The 15,923-nt window shown below is 43.3% G+C and overlaps 1 protein-coding gene across 1 annotated transcript in view; it reads right to left on the reverse strand.

Annotated features, from left to right (window-relative positions):
• STAT1 (signal transducer and activator of transcription 1) overlaps positions 1-15,923 on the reverse strand; it is a 176,087-nt gene that overhangs the window by 21,819 nt on the left and 138,345 nt on the right. The window contains exons 18-20 of the mRNA XM_072120887.1: positions 14,545-14,597; positions 14,000-14,094; positions 13,341-13,480 (exon numbers count right to left, since the gene is read on the reverse strand). Coding sequence (XP_071976988.1) covers positions 13,341-13,480; positions 14,000-14,094; positions 14,545-14,597 — 288 coding nt within the window. The remainder of the gene's footprint in view (positions 1-13,340; positions 13,481-13,999; positions 14,095-14,544; positions 14,598-15,923) is intronic.

The raw sequence follows: 15,923 nt of genomic DNA on the forward strand, positions 1-15,923 counted from the left end.
GCAAAATGTATGCACAATAAAGACAAACAGCAGCACACATGTGAGTACCATTATCACATTACTCATTTATATACTCCCATTTAATCCCCACCTTACTAGAATGAAGATCAAATCTATAAAAAAAAACACATATCTCCTCATCTCACACCCCATCCCAAAAGACACTCTCCTTCTTTTATCCTTGAGGAGAAACCCTCATTTGACAACCCTCATACATCATAACACATTTTCAAACTTCTCCTATTCTGGTGAGTTTAATTATCATTATCATTATCATGGGAGTCCAGCTGTGTTTAATTAAACACATGATGAGGAGAGGCACACACTTGCCTATATAAGACCTCAAAGTACATTTCAGAGAACATGAGAATCATGGGAACTGCCCAAGGAGCTCAGAGACATAATTCTGTCAAGGCACAGATCTGGCCATCCAGCCAAACTGAGCAATCGCGGGAGAGGAGCCTTGGAGAAACAGGTAAAAAAAAACCCTGAAGATCACTGTGGCTGACATCCACAGATGCAGTAGCAAGAACCACAAAGTCAATTATCACTCCACCCCTCCAACAGTCAGGGCTTTAAAGCCGAGTGTGCTGACGGAAGCTCCACCTCAGTGCATGACGAATGAAAGCCAGCATACAGTTTGAAAAATACGCAGAAAGGACTCCTAGACTATGAGAAATAAGATTCTGTGGTCTAATGACATGAAAAATGAACTTTTTGGAAGTTTCACCTTCCAACAAGACAATGGCCCAGATTTACTTAAGCCCCTGCTCCAGTTCTCTGGTGGACTTTGCATGATCTCTCATATGCCATCTACTTGCACATGTATTTAAGAAGTGCCCGAGACACATTTGTATTGCACGCAGCACTATAACTGATGCAACACAAAATTCGGTACTGAATTGGGCATTCCGATGCTCAGTCATTTAACATGCAGTCCAACAGAAATGTGCCTCACACCACATGTTAAAGGTACACCAAAAAAGAAAGATACAAGAAGATTAGGCGTCCTCTGTACTCTGTTTTTGAAATGTGGGCCAACTTTCACCATACAACCTGAGGGAAATTGAATATATATATATATATATCTCATTTGTCTGTCCATTTATCTATCTCCTATAATTTGCCAACTACCTATCGATATATGATACCTAAGCCGAAGTACCTAATTTTAACACAAAAAAACTGGGAAATTCTACTGACTCGAGTATAAGCCTGGGAAATGCATTTGTCAATATATAACTAGCCAGTCCCCTTGCCCAGTATATAGCCAGCCCCTTGCCCCCTAATATATAGCTGGCCAGCCCATGCCCCCAGTATATAGCCAGCTAGCCCCTTCCCCCAGTATATAGCCAGCAGCCCCTTCCCCCAGTATATTGCCAGTAGCCTCTGCCCCCAGAATATTGCCAGCAGCCCCTGCTCCCAGTATATTGCCAGCAGCCCCTGCTCCTAGTATATTGCCAGCAGCCTCTGCCTTCTATATATAGCCAGCAGCCTCTGTCCCAGTTATGTCCAGCCTTCCCTACACTTCCCACAGGTTCTCTTCTTTTTTTTCAATCCTCTGGCTCTGTTTCAGGTCCCTGCATGCTGCCAGCACACAAACTATGAGGTCAGCCGTTTGCCAGCTTTATAATGTTGGTGTCGGCAGTGCGCAGGGACCCGATAATAGGGCTGGAGGACCAGAAGCAAGAAAAGGACCATGAGTACATGAGGTGAGTATATGAAAAATTAAAATTTTCGTTATTTTCATAGCCATGTCACATTTGAGACAGGTTTTTTTGGCTTAAAATAAAGATAATTAACAGAATGGATCCTAGATTTAACATTTTGGTGTCTTCTGTGATGAAAAATGTCCCCAACATGACCATTATCTGCTTTCAGGAAAATTGGCAGGGCCTACAATGGAGTGTGCATTTTGGCTTTTCTGGGCACAATTCGGGCTGCAATTAATTCTAGGTTCTATCCCACATTGGCAGAGGAATTGAGGAAAGTGAATTACAGATTCCCTCCAGAAGTCACATCATTGTGGAAAACCTTTCCCCATATAGTATCTGTCTACTGTAGTAGACAGACAAATCACATATGAGTCCTTAGTCATGGTCTGATCTTGAGAAGACTGAGGCAAATATATGGTACAAACACACCTGTATAATCAGACCTGAATTGTCATGTGCAATACTATCTATTGTTAGTGTGGCTAAAAACGACAATTTATTGAACTAATACATGTATGCAAGTAAACTTTAGTATAGATACATCGTATCTGTCTGGTTATTCAAACCCTTCGGGAACCTTGTTTCCAGTTGAAGTATCCAGTATACCTCTTGTTTACATAACTTGTGGGTCCTGTCTCCTCCTCGTTTTGGGGCAATTATTCTCTCTATTACTGTAATTTGCAAATTGGATACGTATGATAAGGAAATGTTTGGACAGGGAGGAAATGTTTTGCGGGATTAGTCTGCCCAATTTGCTCGCATCACTCACATGTTCTGCTATTTGTTTCTTAAGTGTTCTTATAGTGCTGCCCACGTACTGTAACTGGCACAATACACGTGCGGCTAAATAAACCACAAATTATCTGTTACAATTAGCAATCCCTGCTATTTTGAATTCCTGATTATTACTGCAGGAAGAAACATGTACTTACAAACGGTGCATCTATTCCCATCGCAGGGGCAAGATCCTTTAACGGATAACCAAGCAGGCTTAGGTATTTCACTTCTACTGGTGTATAGGGAAGGTGAAACAATGTGCAAGGTCTCGGGCCACAAAAAGACAGCCATTACGTAATATGTCATGTATAGTGTTTTCTGTAGTAAAAACAGGTATTTTTTACAATGTTGACAACTTCTTGATAGTCTTGACTTACATGGTTGAAAAAACAATTTTGTTCTGCATGTTGTTATTAGTTGCATCTGTTTTAGGTCATGTCCCCGCTCCTGACTCGGCACCGCTAATTGGCTCTGCCCATTTCCCAGAAGCCCTTATAAACCAGCCTCTCCCTGCACACCCTGTCGGATCTTTGTGTCTCATAGCCTTAGAAAAAGCTTGTTGTATGCCTTGTGCTATAGTTCTGTATTCCCGTTGTGACCTCGGCTCTCCAATTGACTATGATGCTGTTCTGCCTGCCTTGACCTATTGCTACGTCCTCGACTCCAATTCCATGCTGCCCATCCTGACCTCCTGCCTGTCCTCAACTACGATTCTGCCTAACGTCTGTGTACCTCGTCTTGGCTCCCACCATGGACAAAGTCACACCTGTGGAACAACCTGGTGGTACAACTCTGCAGCAAGTCCTTCCCGCTTTGCATCGGGCTCTGGTGAAAATCAGGTGCCACTTAGATTCCGGTCCCAGGTTTCAGGGATAGTGGTCCAGGGGTCCACTATCCCTGAAACCTGACATCTACGTTCCCTTACAAAAGCTCTTTCTTGTGCTTTTTTCAAATCATGTTTCGTGTAACCCCTCTGAGTCAGCCTCAAATTAATGCTATCACATTCATTTAGAAAACTATCCTGGTCACTACAACTTCGTCTAGCTCGATTGAACTCCCCATAAGGTAAGATACGAATTACATGTTTCGGATGATTACTAGTTGCATGAATTATTACCGGACACAGGTTTCCTGTACAGTGAAATGCATATACTGTTGCCTTCCACTGAACCTGTTAAGAGAATATCCAGGAATGGCATATTGGTCAGTTTGATGGTGTAAGTAAAACATAAATTATAATTGTTCCGATTGATGTATTGAATAAGACTCAATACATGTATGTATTGAATAAGACTGTATGATGTTTGTTTGTACCATATATTTGCCTCAGTCTTCTCAAGATCAGACAATGATTAAGGACTGATATTGTGATTTGTCCAAAACGTGTAGGTCTTGTGACTTATTTTAATGGAACAAGCTTGTACCTCTATTTTGTTTGACTTTTAAAGAAATATGAAATAAAGGACCTGAATGACTTACGAGACATATCTTCATCTTACTACATTTACCGGAATCGCCTCAGGGCACCGTTCACACACATGGAGAAGAGTCACATGAAAGCTACGGTGAGCTGTTACATTTCTATTTTGATGAAAAATATACATTTTGCCTTATATTCCCTACCATGCTACTTTTGTGAGTTTTGAAACTGAAGCAATGGAACCCAATTTTTACAGCCCTCATAATATTCAACTAGATGTATAATGGGGATTTTCATTTTAAAGCAGCTAAGTGACAAAATACAAAAAAATTAATATTCTAGCGAGTTATGGTATTTGTGGAAACATTCATGAATGCATAGCCCTGGTTGGTCATGGCATGTCATGCATGGAAAACCAGTGTCCTTCCTGATTCCATTTTATAGCAGACACTGCATTTTGAGTTGGTGGCACGGGAAGTGCTGCAACTATCCTGCTGTCATCACTTCATGATGTAGCTCTTGCTTCACCACTCTGGTGTCCAAAAATTTCATTTTTTATGACTTTTTCCTGGTAGTCCTGGTTACATCCCTGGTGGCTAGTCTTTTAATAAATGAATAATTAACCGCGTAGTGCTATTTGCAACAGATTAATAGCCATTGTTTTTATACCAGACCCTGAACTTTCTAACCGCGCTGTATGGCTGCAGCATTTAATCTGCAAGATGTACCCCTCCCATGTTCTGATTATACTGCTGTATGCAGAGGGGTTTTGAAATGGTGGCCTTTCTCCTGTACTCATTAGCATGGATGGTGGTTAGAACATACACATCTTTTTTATCTTTATATTTTATTAACAGTAAATCCTCATTACAAAGATCTCTGCATTCCCCAGCTTTTAAACTAAAATTAATCAGATTGGAAGGCCTTTTTGTGTTCGAGTGATGGTGCCACAGGCACAGTTTTCTTTTGGAACAGAGATTTAAATAGGGGCACAATTGTATAAAAATGATCTTCAAACAAGTGATATCCTTGTCCAACAGTAGGTTAATTAGGTTCCAAACTATTGGGCTGCTAACATTATGCTTGGGGGGGGGACATTCAGGAGTGTGAATTTTTAAATCTCTTCCCTCATATACCCCAAAATTGGTAATGCTACTGCTACTTTTACAGACCTTATAAACTTTCAATCCATATCCGGCTCTTCTGCTAGGGAGATATTGGGGCAGATTTACTTACCCGGTCCATTCGCGATCCAGCGGCGCGTTCTCTGCGGGGATTCGGGTCTTCCGGCAATTCACTAAGGCAGTTCCTCCGACGTCCACCAAGTGTCGCTGCTGAGCTGAATGCACTGAAGTTCACCAAGCCGGGCCGAGTGAAGGTAAGCGCGTGTCCAGTGACACTTTTTTTAAATGCGGCGGTTTTTCAGAATCCGTCGGGTTTCGTACGGCCACACCCCCCGGCTTCCGTTGCGTGCATGCCGGCACCGATGTGCCACAATCCGATCGCGTGCGACAAAATCCCGGGGCAATTCAGGGAAAATCGCAGCAAATCGGAAATATTCGGGTAACACGTCGGGAAATGCGAATCGGGCCCTTAGTAAATGACCCCCATTGTCTGAATTTTAGTCTACACTTGAATAACACCAGGGATTCCTCAATTGCTAGATTTTTATCAGATGTATATAGCTCTGCAAATTTTATATTAAAATGTTTGATTAGTGGCCTAATTTTAAATAGCCAATCATGGCTGGGGACACAGTGAGTTGTCACTGTAATGAATGAAGCACATTATAGGCTCAAAGTTCTTGTGCATCATCACGTCCCGCTATATAGGGGTGTCATACAGTACAGCAGTAAACCAATATTATCTGATCATTGGCTTTTTTACAAGACCCATTTCTGCGTACAAATTTGTTTGTTCAACTATTAAATTCAGAAAAAAAGAAGTTAAAAAAATCAGCCTCACAATAGTCTGTGGTGTCTATCTTAACGCCGGGCACAGAAGGAAATTCTGGAATCTGAGGGGCATATGATTCTGTGGACAGCCAATCTGGGTCATTACCGTTAGCACTAGGCTGACTTACGCGCCTTTCTAGAGGCTCATCGATGTCACTAGATGACGATGAATGGATGAAAAGTTCATCATCAATCTCACTTGTGGTATCTGTGTCTGAACAGATCATTGCATAGGCTTCCTCTGCAGTAAACATCCGCTGAGCCATTTGCTGATACATATTCAAAAAGTCTGTATATATATATATATATATATATATATATATATATATATATATATATATATGAAGTAAAAAATAGCAGCACAATCCTTTGTACAAATAAGAAGCTATAGGTGCTATCATGCACTCTCACCAAAAAGAGTCCATAAACATCCAAGGAAAACGGCAGCACTCCAATAAAGTAAAGAGCAATGGTGTTTTATTCCACCCTCTGCAACATTTCAGCTGTAATTCCAGCCAAGCATTATGTGAGGTGTTACATCCAGATATATATAATCACAACCTGGTGACATAATTGATTGAGCATTGATTGGTTCTCCTGCCGCCATCACCCAAATTATATCCCCACTGTCACCATGTCAGGCGGCATGGCGACAATTTGAATGATTACTGCGCCCATGATTTACTATTACTGCATTGAGCTCTCTTTGCAGTAATAGTACGTCAAGTAGTGCTAAGAAGTTAAACACCTTACAATTCTTAAATATATATACAGTTAGGGCCAGAAATATTTGGACAGTGACACAATTTTTGCGAGTTGGGCTCTGCATGCCACCACATTGGATTTGAAATGAAACCTCTACAACAGAATTCAAGTGCAGATTGTAACGTTTAATATGAAGGGTTGAACAAAAATATCTGGTAGAAAATGTAGGAATTGTACACATTTCTTTACAAACACTCCCCATTTTAGAGTAATGAACAACAGGAAGGGAAAATCTCTTCACACGATCCAGCTTTCAAGGAGACACCAGGTAATAAAATCTTCAAGGCTTTATTTGTAGGTAAAAACAATACATAATAGCCACGAGATACACATGTCACAGCAAAGCGGTCTACGCGTTTCGGATATCACGTATCCTTATTCGGTCATGAATAAGGATACGTGATATCCGAAACGCGTCTGGTGATTGACTTGGCCATTGCAGAATGTTCCTGTCAGGTTCGCTAGGGAGAATGCTGGGACTTCTGGTGGTGCCATCAGCGTTCTCCGAACCCCAGCGCGTGTCCGCGCAAACTCCACCTCTCGTCCTGGGCAGCGGCTGCTAAGATCTCGCGCTGTCTAGGAGTGGCTGGGACTTTGAACCTCTGCTTGGTGCCTGTTGTTCTGCACCGTGAGGGGTTAATTCCCAGATGCTGTCCAGCTCCTATCAGGTTCTGGAGGTGGAGTTCTGCCTGCATAAATTGCAGCTTCACTAGTCACCTGTGCCAGAGTTTGAAATCTCTTTCTCCACTTGCTTGCTGCACTAGGTTGTATTGCTCTGTATCTGTATTGTTGTGACCTCGGCTCGTTTTTGACATTGACTATTTGCTTACTGACTTTGCTATTGACGTACCCTCCCGTTGTGACTCCGGCTAGTTTACGATTCTTTTGTGTTTTATGTTTGTCAGTCTGTTTGTATTTTCCTTCCCACACTTAACCAGTGTATTCCGAGTCTTCAAGTAGTCGCCCCACGGTTAGGCTGGGGCAAGCTCAGGGCACACTATCCCCTGTCTTTTGTGTACCTAATCCTAACAGAAACACTAGCCACTCACAGGTCTGCATCCTGTATCCGACCTGCTACATTCTCTCCTCCCATGGAGCCTTTGTCAGCTGTGGTCGCTCAGGTCCAGACCCTAACTCAGCTTGTTCAGGATCTAGCTTCCCGTCTCCAAATTCAGGAATCTATGCAGGTTCCACGGCAGACATCACCGCAGGATCCACTGCCTGAACCTAAGGTTCCTCTCCCTGACGTGTTTTTTGGTGACCGTAAGAAATTTTTTTCATTACGGGAGGGCTGTAAACTTTACTTTTCTTTACGCCCTCGTTCATCGGGCACAGAGATTCAAAGGGTGGGCGTGGTAATTTCCCTGTTGCGTGGGGATCCGCAAAATTGGTCTTTTTCTCTCCCACCTGACTCTCCATCCCGTTCTTCTCTTGACGTTTTTTTTTCTGCTTTAGGCCAGATTTATGACGAACCTGACCGCCAAGCACTTGCAGTTTCCCACCTTAGATCTCTGTGTCAGGGAAAACGGACAGCAGAAGATTATTGTGCCCAGTTCAGACAGTATGTGACTGACTCGCAATGGAATGACTGCGCCCTAAAAGACCAATTTATGTCCGGACTGTCAGACCGAGTACAGGACTTAGTCTTAGCTTATGCCGAGCCTCAGACATTAGATGATGCTATGACTCTGGTCATCCGAGTTGATCGTCGCCTAATATCCAGGCGATAACCTCGGGTGTCCTCTGACTGTCAGCCAGCGGCCAATCTGTCTTCAGGTAGTCCAGAATTGGAATCCATGGAGCTGGATAGCATCTCTCCTGCACAGCGGAAGCAACATCGAATGAGACGTCATCTTTGTTTCTACTGTGGAAGTCCTGATCATCAGGTCAACACCTGTTCCAAGAGGCAGCAGCAGGAAAACTTCCACTCCTAAGCAGTAGTCGGGGGGACTGCTTAGGAGCTCAGGTACTCCCAATTGTGTCTAGAATGTATTTACCTTGTACGATTAAGTTTCAGTCTTTTTCCTGCCTTTTTGGATTCAGGTGCTGCGTCTAATTTAATTGATTATAATTTTGTCTCTCAGTTTCGCATGTCATTGATTCCATTGTCCACTCCTATCCAGATGTCGGGTGCGGATTTGACCCCTCTACAGGCAGGGTTGATTAAATTCCGAACCCCGCAGATAAAGCTTATGGTAGGAGCTATGCATGAAGAATGGTGTTCTTTCCTAGTTATGGAAAACTTGTCTGAAAATGTCATTCTTGGTCTACCCTGGCTCCGGATCCATAATCCGGTAATTAATTGGGAAACTCTGGAGCTGGTTCATTGGGGTCCTCACTGTAAGGATCACCTGTCCAGAGTTTCATTATGTACAGTAGTGCGGAAGATCAGAGTCTTCCAGGTTTTCTCTCTGATTACTCAGATGTGTTTTCAAAACCCTTATCCCAAGTACTTCCTCCTCACAGGGAGTTTGATTGTAAAATTGACCTTCTTCCTGATGCTAGATTGCCAAAGGGTCTCTGGGGCCCAAGTTTTCTCTAAATTAGATCTCAGAGGGGCTTATAACCTGATTCGGATCCGGGAAGGGGATGAGTGGAAAACCGCATTTAATACACCTTTGGGACACTTTGAATACCTGGTTATGCCCTTTGGTTTGAGTAATGCCCCAGCGGTTTTTCAAGGGTTTATGAACTCCATCTTTCATGATTACATCGGTGTGTTTATGGTGGTTTATCTAGACGATATTTTGATTTTCTCTCCTGATATGGTTTCTCACCAGCAACACCTCCACCAAGTACTTACCAGGTTGCGCAAAAACCACCTCTTCGCTAAACTGGAAAAGTGTGTTTTTTGCGTCCAGAAGGTTTCCTTCTTAGGTTATGTTGTGACTCCCTCTGATGTACAGATGGATCCGAGTAAGGTTCAGGCGCTCACGGACTGGGTTTGGCCTACCAATCTTAAGGCCCTACAACGTTTTTTAGGTTTCGCTAACTATTATCGGAACTTTATAAAGAACTTTTCCGTGATCGCCAAACCCCTCACGGATCTAACCCGTAAGGGTGCTGATCCGAACAATTGGTCCCCTGACGCTTGCTCAGCGTTTGAAACTTTAAAAGCGGCATTCTCGTCAGCCCCAGTCTTGGTTCAACCTGATCTCTCTCTACCATTTGTTGTGGAGGTGGATGCCTCCGAGGTAGGAGTTGGTGCAGTGTTGTCTCAGGGGTCCTCCACTCTCACCAGACTTAGGCCCTGTGCATATTTCTCTAGAAAGTTTTCCTCTTGTGAGAGGAATTATGATATTGGTAATCGAGAGCTCCTTGCCATTAAGTGGGCATTTGAAGTCTGGCGACACTTTTTGGAGGGAGCTCTTCATCCGATCACTGTGCTCACGGATCATAAGAACTTAGTATATTTGGATACTTTTAAACGCTTGAACTCACGTCAGGCTAGGTGGGCCTTGTTTTTCTCTTGCTTCAATTTTGTGGTCACCTACCGACCTGGGTCAAAAAATGTGAAGGCTGATGCCTTGTCCCGTAGCTTCGGGAATCCTGAGCTTCCAGAGGCTACTGACAGTAATATTTTGTCTCCAGGGGTTGTGCTGGCAGCTGTCTCCTCCCACCTCTCCTCCCAAATTTTAGCAGGACAAAGATCTGCACCTAAAGACCTTCCGGAAGGCAAATTATTTGTTCCCCTTTCTTGTCGTTTGAGAGTGTTGGAGGAGACGCATTGCTCGGTGTTGGCAGGTCATCCGGGAATGCGGAGTACCTTGGATCTCTTGAAGAGAAGTTACTGGTGGCCTCACATGACTAAGGATGTGCACGCATTTGTCCAAGCCTGTCAGGTCTGTGCGCGAGGAAAGACTCCCAGGAGACGTCCTGAGGGGCCTCTTCTTCCGCTTCCAGTTCCCACCAGGCCGTGGTCTAAAGTGTCTATGGACTTTGTCACTGATCTGCCACTGATTAGCTGAATTGTTTATACAGAATATTGTACGCCTCCATGGTATACCAGATGATATTGTGTCAGATAGGGGCGTACAATTTGTTTCAAAATTTTGGCGAGCATTTTGTTCTAGACTGGAAATCAATTTGTCGTTCTCGTCGGCGTTTCACCCTGAATCTAATGGTCAGTCCGAGAGAATGAATCAAGAGATGATTCAATATCTGCGACTCTTTGTCTCGGACAGTCAGGACCAGTGGGTGAAATTCCTTCCGTTGGCAGAATTTGCTATTAATAACCACAGTAGTTCGTCCACACAGGTATCTCCGTTTTTCTGCAATTATGGTTTTCATCCTCGTTTCTCTTTTTCATCTGTGCCTGTCTCTAATATTCCTCGAGCGGAAGCTATTACATCCAAGTTGCGCTCACTCTGGTCACAAGTTCGGGGGAATATTCAGAGGGCACAAAATTCTATGGTCCAACAAACTGAAAGAAAGCGCACTAACTCCGATACGTTTGGGGTGGGGGATAAAGTGTGGTTATCCACGAAAAACCTTAAATTGAAGGTCCCCTCTTTGAAGTTTGCGCCCAGGTTTGTGGGTCCGTTTGTTGTTACGCATATTGTTAACCCGGTTTCCTTCAAGATTACACTTCCAGCAGGGTGGCGGGTCCATAACACCTTCCATAAGAGTCTTCTGAAGCGCTATGTTGAGCCTGTTTTGCCTCTTTCTGACCCTCCTTCTCCATCTATTGTGGAGGGGAATCTGGAATTTGAGGTAGAAAAAATTGTGAATTCCAGATGGGTAGGTAACTCCCTGCAGTACCTGGTCCATTGGAAAGGTTTTGGTCCTGAGGATAGGTCTTGGGTTCCGGCTAGAGATGTTCATGCTCCACGGTTACTCAGGTTGTTTCATCAGACCTACCCTCAGAAGCCATCTTTAAGATCTAGGGGTCCGAAGGCCCCCCGTCAGGGGGGGGGGGTACTGTCAGGGTCGCTAGGGAGAATGCTGGGACTTCTGGTGGTGCCAGCAGCGTTCTCCGAACCCCAGCGCGTGTCCGCGCAAACTCCACCTCTCGTCCTGGGCAGCGGCTGCTAAGATCTCGCACTGTCTAGGAGTGGCTGGGACTATGAACCTCTGCTTGGTGCCTGTTGTTCTGCACCGTGAGGGGTTAATTCCCAGATGCTGTCCAGCTCCAATCAGGTTCTGGAGGTGGAGTTCTGGCTGCATAAATTGCAGCTTCACTAGTCACCTGTGCCAGTGTTTGAAATCTCTTTCTCCACTTGCTTGCAGCACTAGGTTGTATTGCTCTGTATCTGTATTGTTGTGACCTCGGCTCGTTTTTGACATTTACTATTTGCTTACTGACTTTGCTATTGACGTACCCTCCCGTTGTGACTCCAGCTAATTTACGATTCTTTTGTGTTTTATGTTTGTCAGTCTGTTTGTATTTTCCTTCCCACACTTAACCAGTGTATTCCGAGTCTTCAAGTAGTCGCCCCACGGTTTAGCGTGGGGGGGCTATAGGAAGGGACAGAGGCTGGGGCAAGCTCAGGGCACACTATCCCCTGTCTTTTGTGTACCCAATCCTAACAGTTCCACTTTTTTGCACTCATGAACTCCTGGGTAGCTTTGGCTGTATGTTTGGGGTCATTGTCCATCTGTACTATGAAGCGGCGTCCGATCAACTTTGCAGCATTTGGCTGAATCTGGGCTGAAAGTATATCCCGGTACACTTCAGAATTCATCCGGCTACTCTTGTCTGCTGTTATGTCATCAATAAACACAAGTGACCCAGTGCCATTGAAAGCCATGCATGCCCATGCCATCACGTTGCCTCCACCATGTTTTACAGAGGATGTGCTGTGCCTTGGATCATGTGCCGTTCCCTTTCTTCTCCAAATTTTTTTCTTCCCATCATTCTGGTACAGGTTGATCTTTGTCTCATCTGTCCATAGAATACTTTTCCAGAACTGAGCTGGCTTCTTGAGGTGTTTTTCGGCAAAATTAACTCTGGCCTGTCTATTTTTGGAATTGATGAATGGTTTGCATCTAGATGTGAACCCTTTGTATTTACTTTCATGGAGTCTTCTCTTTACTGTTGACTTAGGGACAGATACACCTACTTCACTGAGAGTGTTCTGGACTTCAGTTGATGTTGTGAACGGGTTCTTCTTCAACAAAGAAAGCATGCGGCGATCATCCACCACTGTTGTCATCCGTGGACGCCCAGGCCTTTTTGAGTTCCCAAGCTCACTAGTCAATTCCTTTTTTCTCAGAATGTACCCGACTGTTGATTTTGCTACTCCAAGCATGTCTGCTATCTCTCTGATGGATTTTTTTTTTTTTTTTCAGCCTCAGGATGTTCTGCTTCACCTCAATTGAGAGTTGTCTGGTCACAGCAACAGCTTCCAAATGCAAAACCACACACCTGGAATCAACCCCACACCTTTTAACTACTTCATTGATTACAGGTTAATGAGGGAGACGCCTTCAGAGTTAATTGCAGCCCTTAGAGTCCATTGTCCAATTACTTTTGGTCCCTTGAAAAAGAGGAGGCTATGCATTACAGAGCTATGATTCGGATGTGGAAACTCTCATATTGCAGCTGGGAGTGTGCACTTTCAGCCCATATGATATATATATTGTATTTCTGAACATGTTTTTGTAAACAGCTAAAATAACAAAACTTGTGTCACTGTCCAAATATTTCTGGCCCTAACTGTATATATAAATTTATATAATTATATTGGAAAGATGCATTTTTCTTACCATTTTGTGATATCTCGACCCATGTAAAAGTAATGGCTCCTTCTTTGCTGCTTTCACTGAACCTCAATAAAAATGTTCCTGGCTGCTTCTCTTTCAGTAGGGCACGCTCTCTTTCCTTGCTAATGAAGCCCACGATACATCTATTGATATAAAATAATTAATGCAGACCCATATCGGCTTAAAACACAAAAAATATATACAAGTATGAGCCGAGGCCCCTAATTTTACCACAGAAACCTGATCAAGATTATACCTGAATTTCTTATTATTAATCTGAATTAATCTGAAAAACTATTTGGGATGTTGCTTTTATTTACTTTTTACAAAATTAATTGTCACTCCCTTGTTTTAATAAATATACATACTAAGTGAGTATTGAACAGTGAATAAAAGACATGATATAACAAGGAGACACAGAAAATATAAATGCTTATTCTAGGAAGAGGCTGAACCATGATTCATAATTCAGCATTTCATTCTTCCAGGACTAGCAGCAAAGCTATACCCATAGTATGCTGCATTTAAATATTGCAACAAAATGTTGCCCCTTTAGTCCCTAAGTCTACTACCCAAAGAGGGATAATTGAAATTTTATGGCTATTTTATTTACTTTGCAGTTAACTCGATATACAATAATTAAAATACATATAAACACTTACCCATCATTCCATAGACAAATAAGATGCTTTTTTATTAGTTCTAATATACCCTCGATCCATAGCCAGAATGGAAAGCTTTTGTCATTTAAATTCTCCTAAAGACAAACAGATTAAAAAAGTTAAATACTGTTTTTCAATTAATGCTAATTATTTTGGATACAGGCTGTCCATAGTGAGTACCTGTTAGATAATTGACTTATCATATTATGATCAAGTACCAAAGTAAAAACAAAAAGAAATATATATATATATATATATATATATATATATATATATATATATATATATATATATATATATTTGGTCTCCGTGACCAAATTCCAACATTTTAAAAATGTTGGATTGTCATAACAACTTGGATTAACAATAATATGTTAACTGTTATAGCTGTTTATTGTAGCCTAAAGTATAGTAAATTACTAATATGCAGAAGCCCGTTTGTATCTAGGGGTCGTCTGTAAGTCGGTTGTTCTTAAGTAGGGGACCGCCTGTATATGTGTGTAGTAAACAGAAAAATTTACATTATTAATATTTTTATATTTTACCTTACAGAATCTGGTCCATGGAATAAATTCTTCCGTACTGTTCATGTTTGGACCTGAAAATTAAAGATCACATAAACTAATGTTGTCATAGCAACATACATGTTAAGAAAAGAGATATATGGGTGCCAGAATCTGCTACACACGGGAACATAGTGGAAGTTACATGGGCCTCACAATTTAAGAGCACCAGGGGCGGACTGGCCATAGGACCCACCGGGAGAAATCCCGGTGGGCCGATTGGTTTTGGGCCGGTCTGCGACTGGTGGGGCCGGTGGAAAATTATAAAAACACATGAACTCACCTTTCCGATGCCCCGACGCTGCTCCCCTGCTTGATTCAGTCCGGCCGCAGTGACAGCTCCGTACGGGCCGGCGTCGCGCATATAATGACGTCAACCGCTTGCCGACGTCATGGTCTGTGCGACGCCGGCCCGTACGGAGCTGTCACCGCGCCCGGACTGAATCAAGCAGGGGAGCAGCGTCGGGGCATCGGAAAGGTGAGTTCATGTGTTTTTATTTTTATGTACTGTGCTGGCGCTATGTACTGTGCTGGCGCTGTGTACCGGGGGCAGGGGCTGTGTACCGGGGGCAGGGGCTGTGTACCGGGGGCAGGGGCTGTGTACCGGGGCTACGGGCTGTGTACCGGGGCTACGGGCTGTGTACCGGGGCTACGGGCTGTGTACCGGGGCTACGGGCTGTGTACCGGGGCTACGGGCTGGCAGGCTGTATACTGGGGCTACGGGCTGGCAGGCTGTATACTGGGGCAGGGGCTGTACACTGTGGCAGGGGCAGTCTGGCTGTATGCTGGGCGGACTGAATATACTAGGAGGACTGGGGGGCTGGCTATATAATATATATATTACAGTGGGCTGGATGTATACTGGGGTGGCACGCTGACTGTATACCGGGGGGTTGGCTGGCTATATACTGGGGGAGGGGGGGGGGTGCTGGCTACTAGTAACAGTAGCTATATTCCTGTACATAGGGGCAGTATTATAGTAGTTATATTCTTGTACATAGAGGGCAGTATTATAGTAGTTATATTCCTGTACATAGGGGGCAGTATTATAGTAGTTATATTCCTGTACATAGGGGGCAGTATTATAGTAGTTATATTCCTGTACATAGGGGGCAGTATTATAGTAGTTATATTCCTGTACATAGGGGGCAGTATTATAGTAGTTATATTCCTGTACATAGGGGGTAGTATTATAGTAGTTATTTTCCTGTACATAGGGGTCAGTATTATAGGAGTTATATTCTTGTACATAGGGGGAAGCATTATAGTAGGTATATTCTTGTACATAGGGGGCAGTATTAAAGTAGTTATATTATTGTACATAGGGGGCAGTATTATAGTAGTTATATTCCTGTACATAG

Source organism: Engystomops pustulosus, chromosome 8 (assembly GCF_040894005.1).
Source record: "Engystomops pustulosus chromosome 8, aEngPut4.maternal, whole genome shotgun sequence".
Taxonomy (NCBI): domain Eukaryota; kingdom Metazoa; phylum Chordata; class Amphibia; order Anura; family Leptodactylidae; genus Engystomops; species Engystomops pustulosus.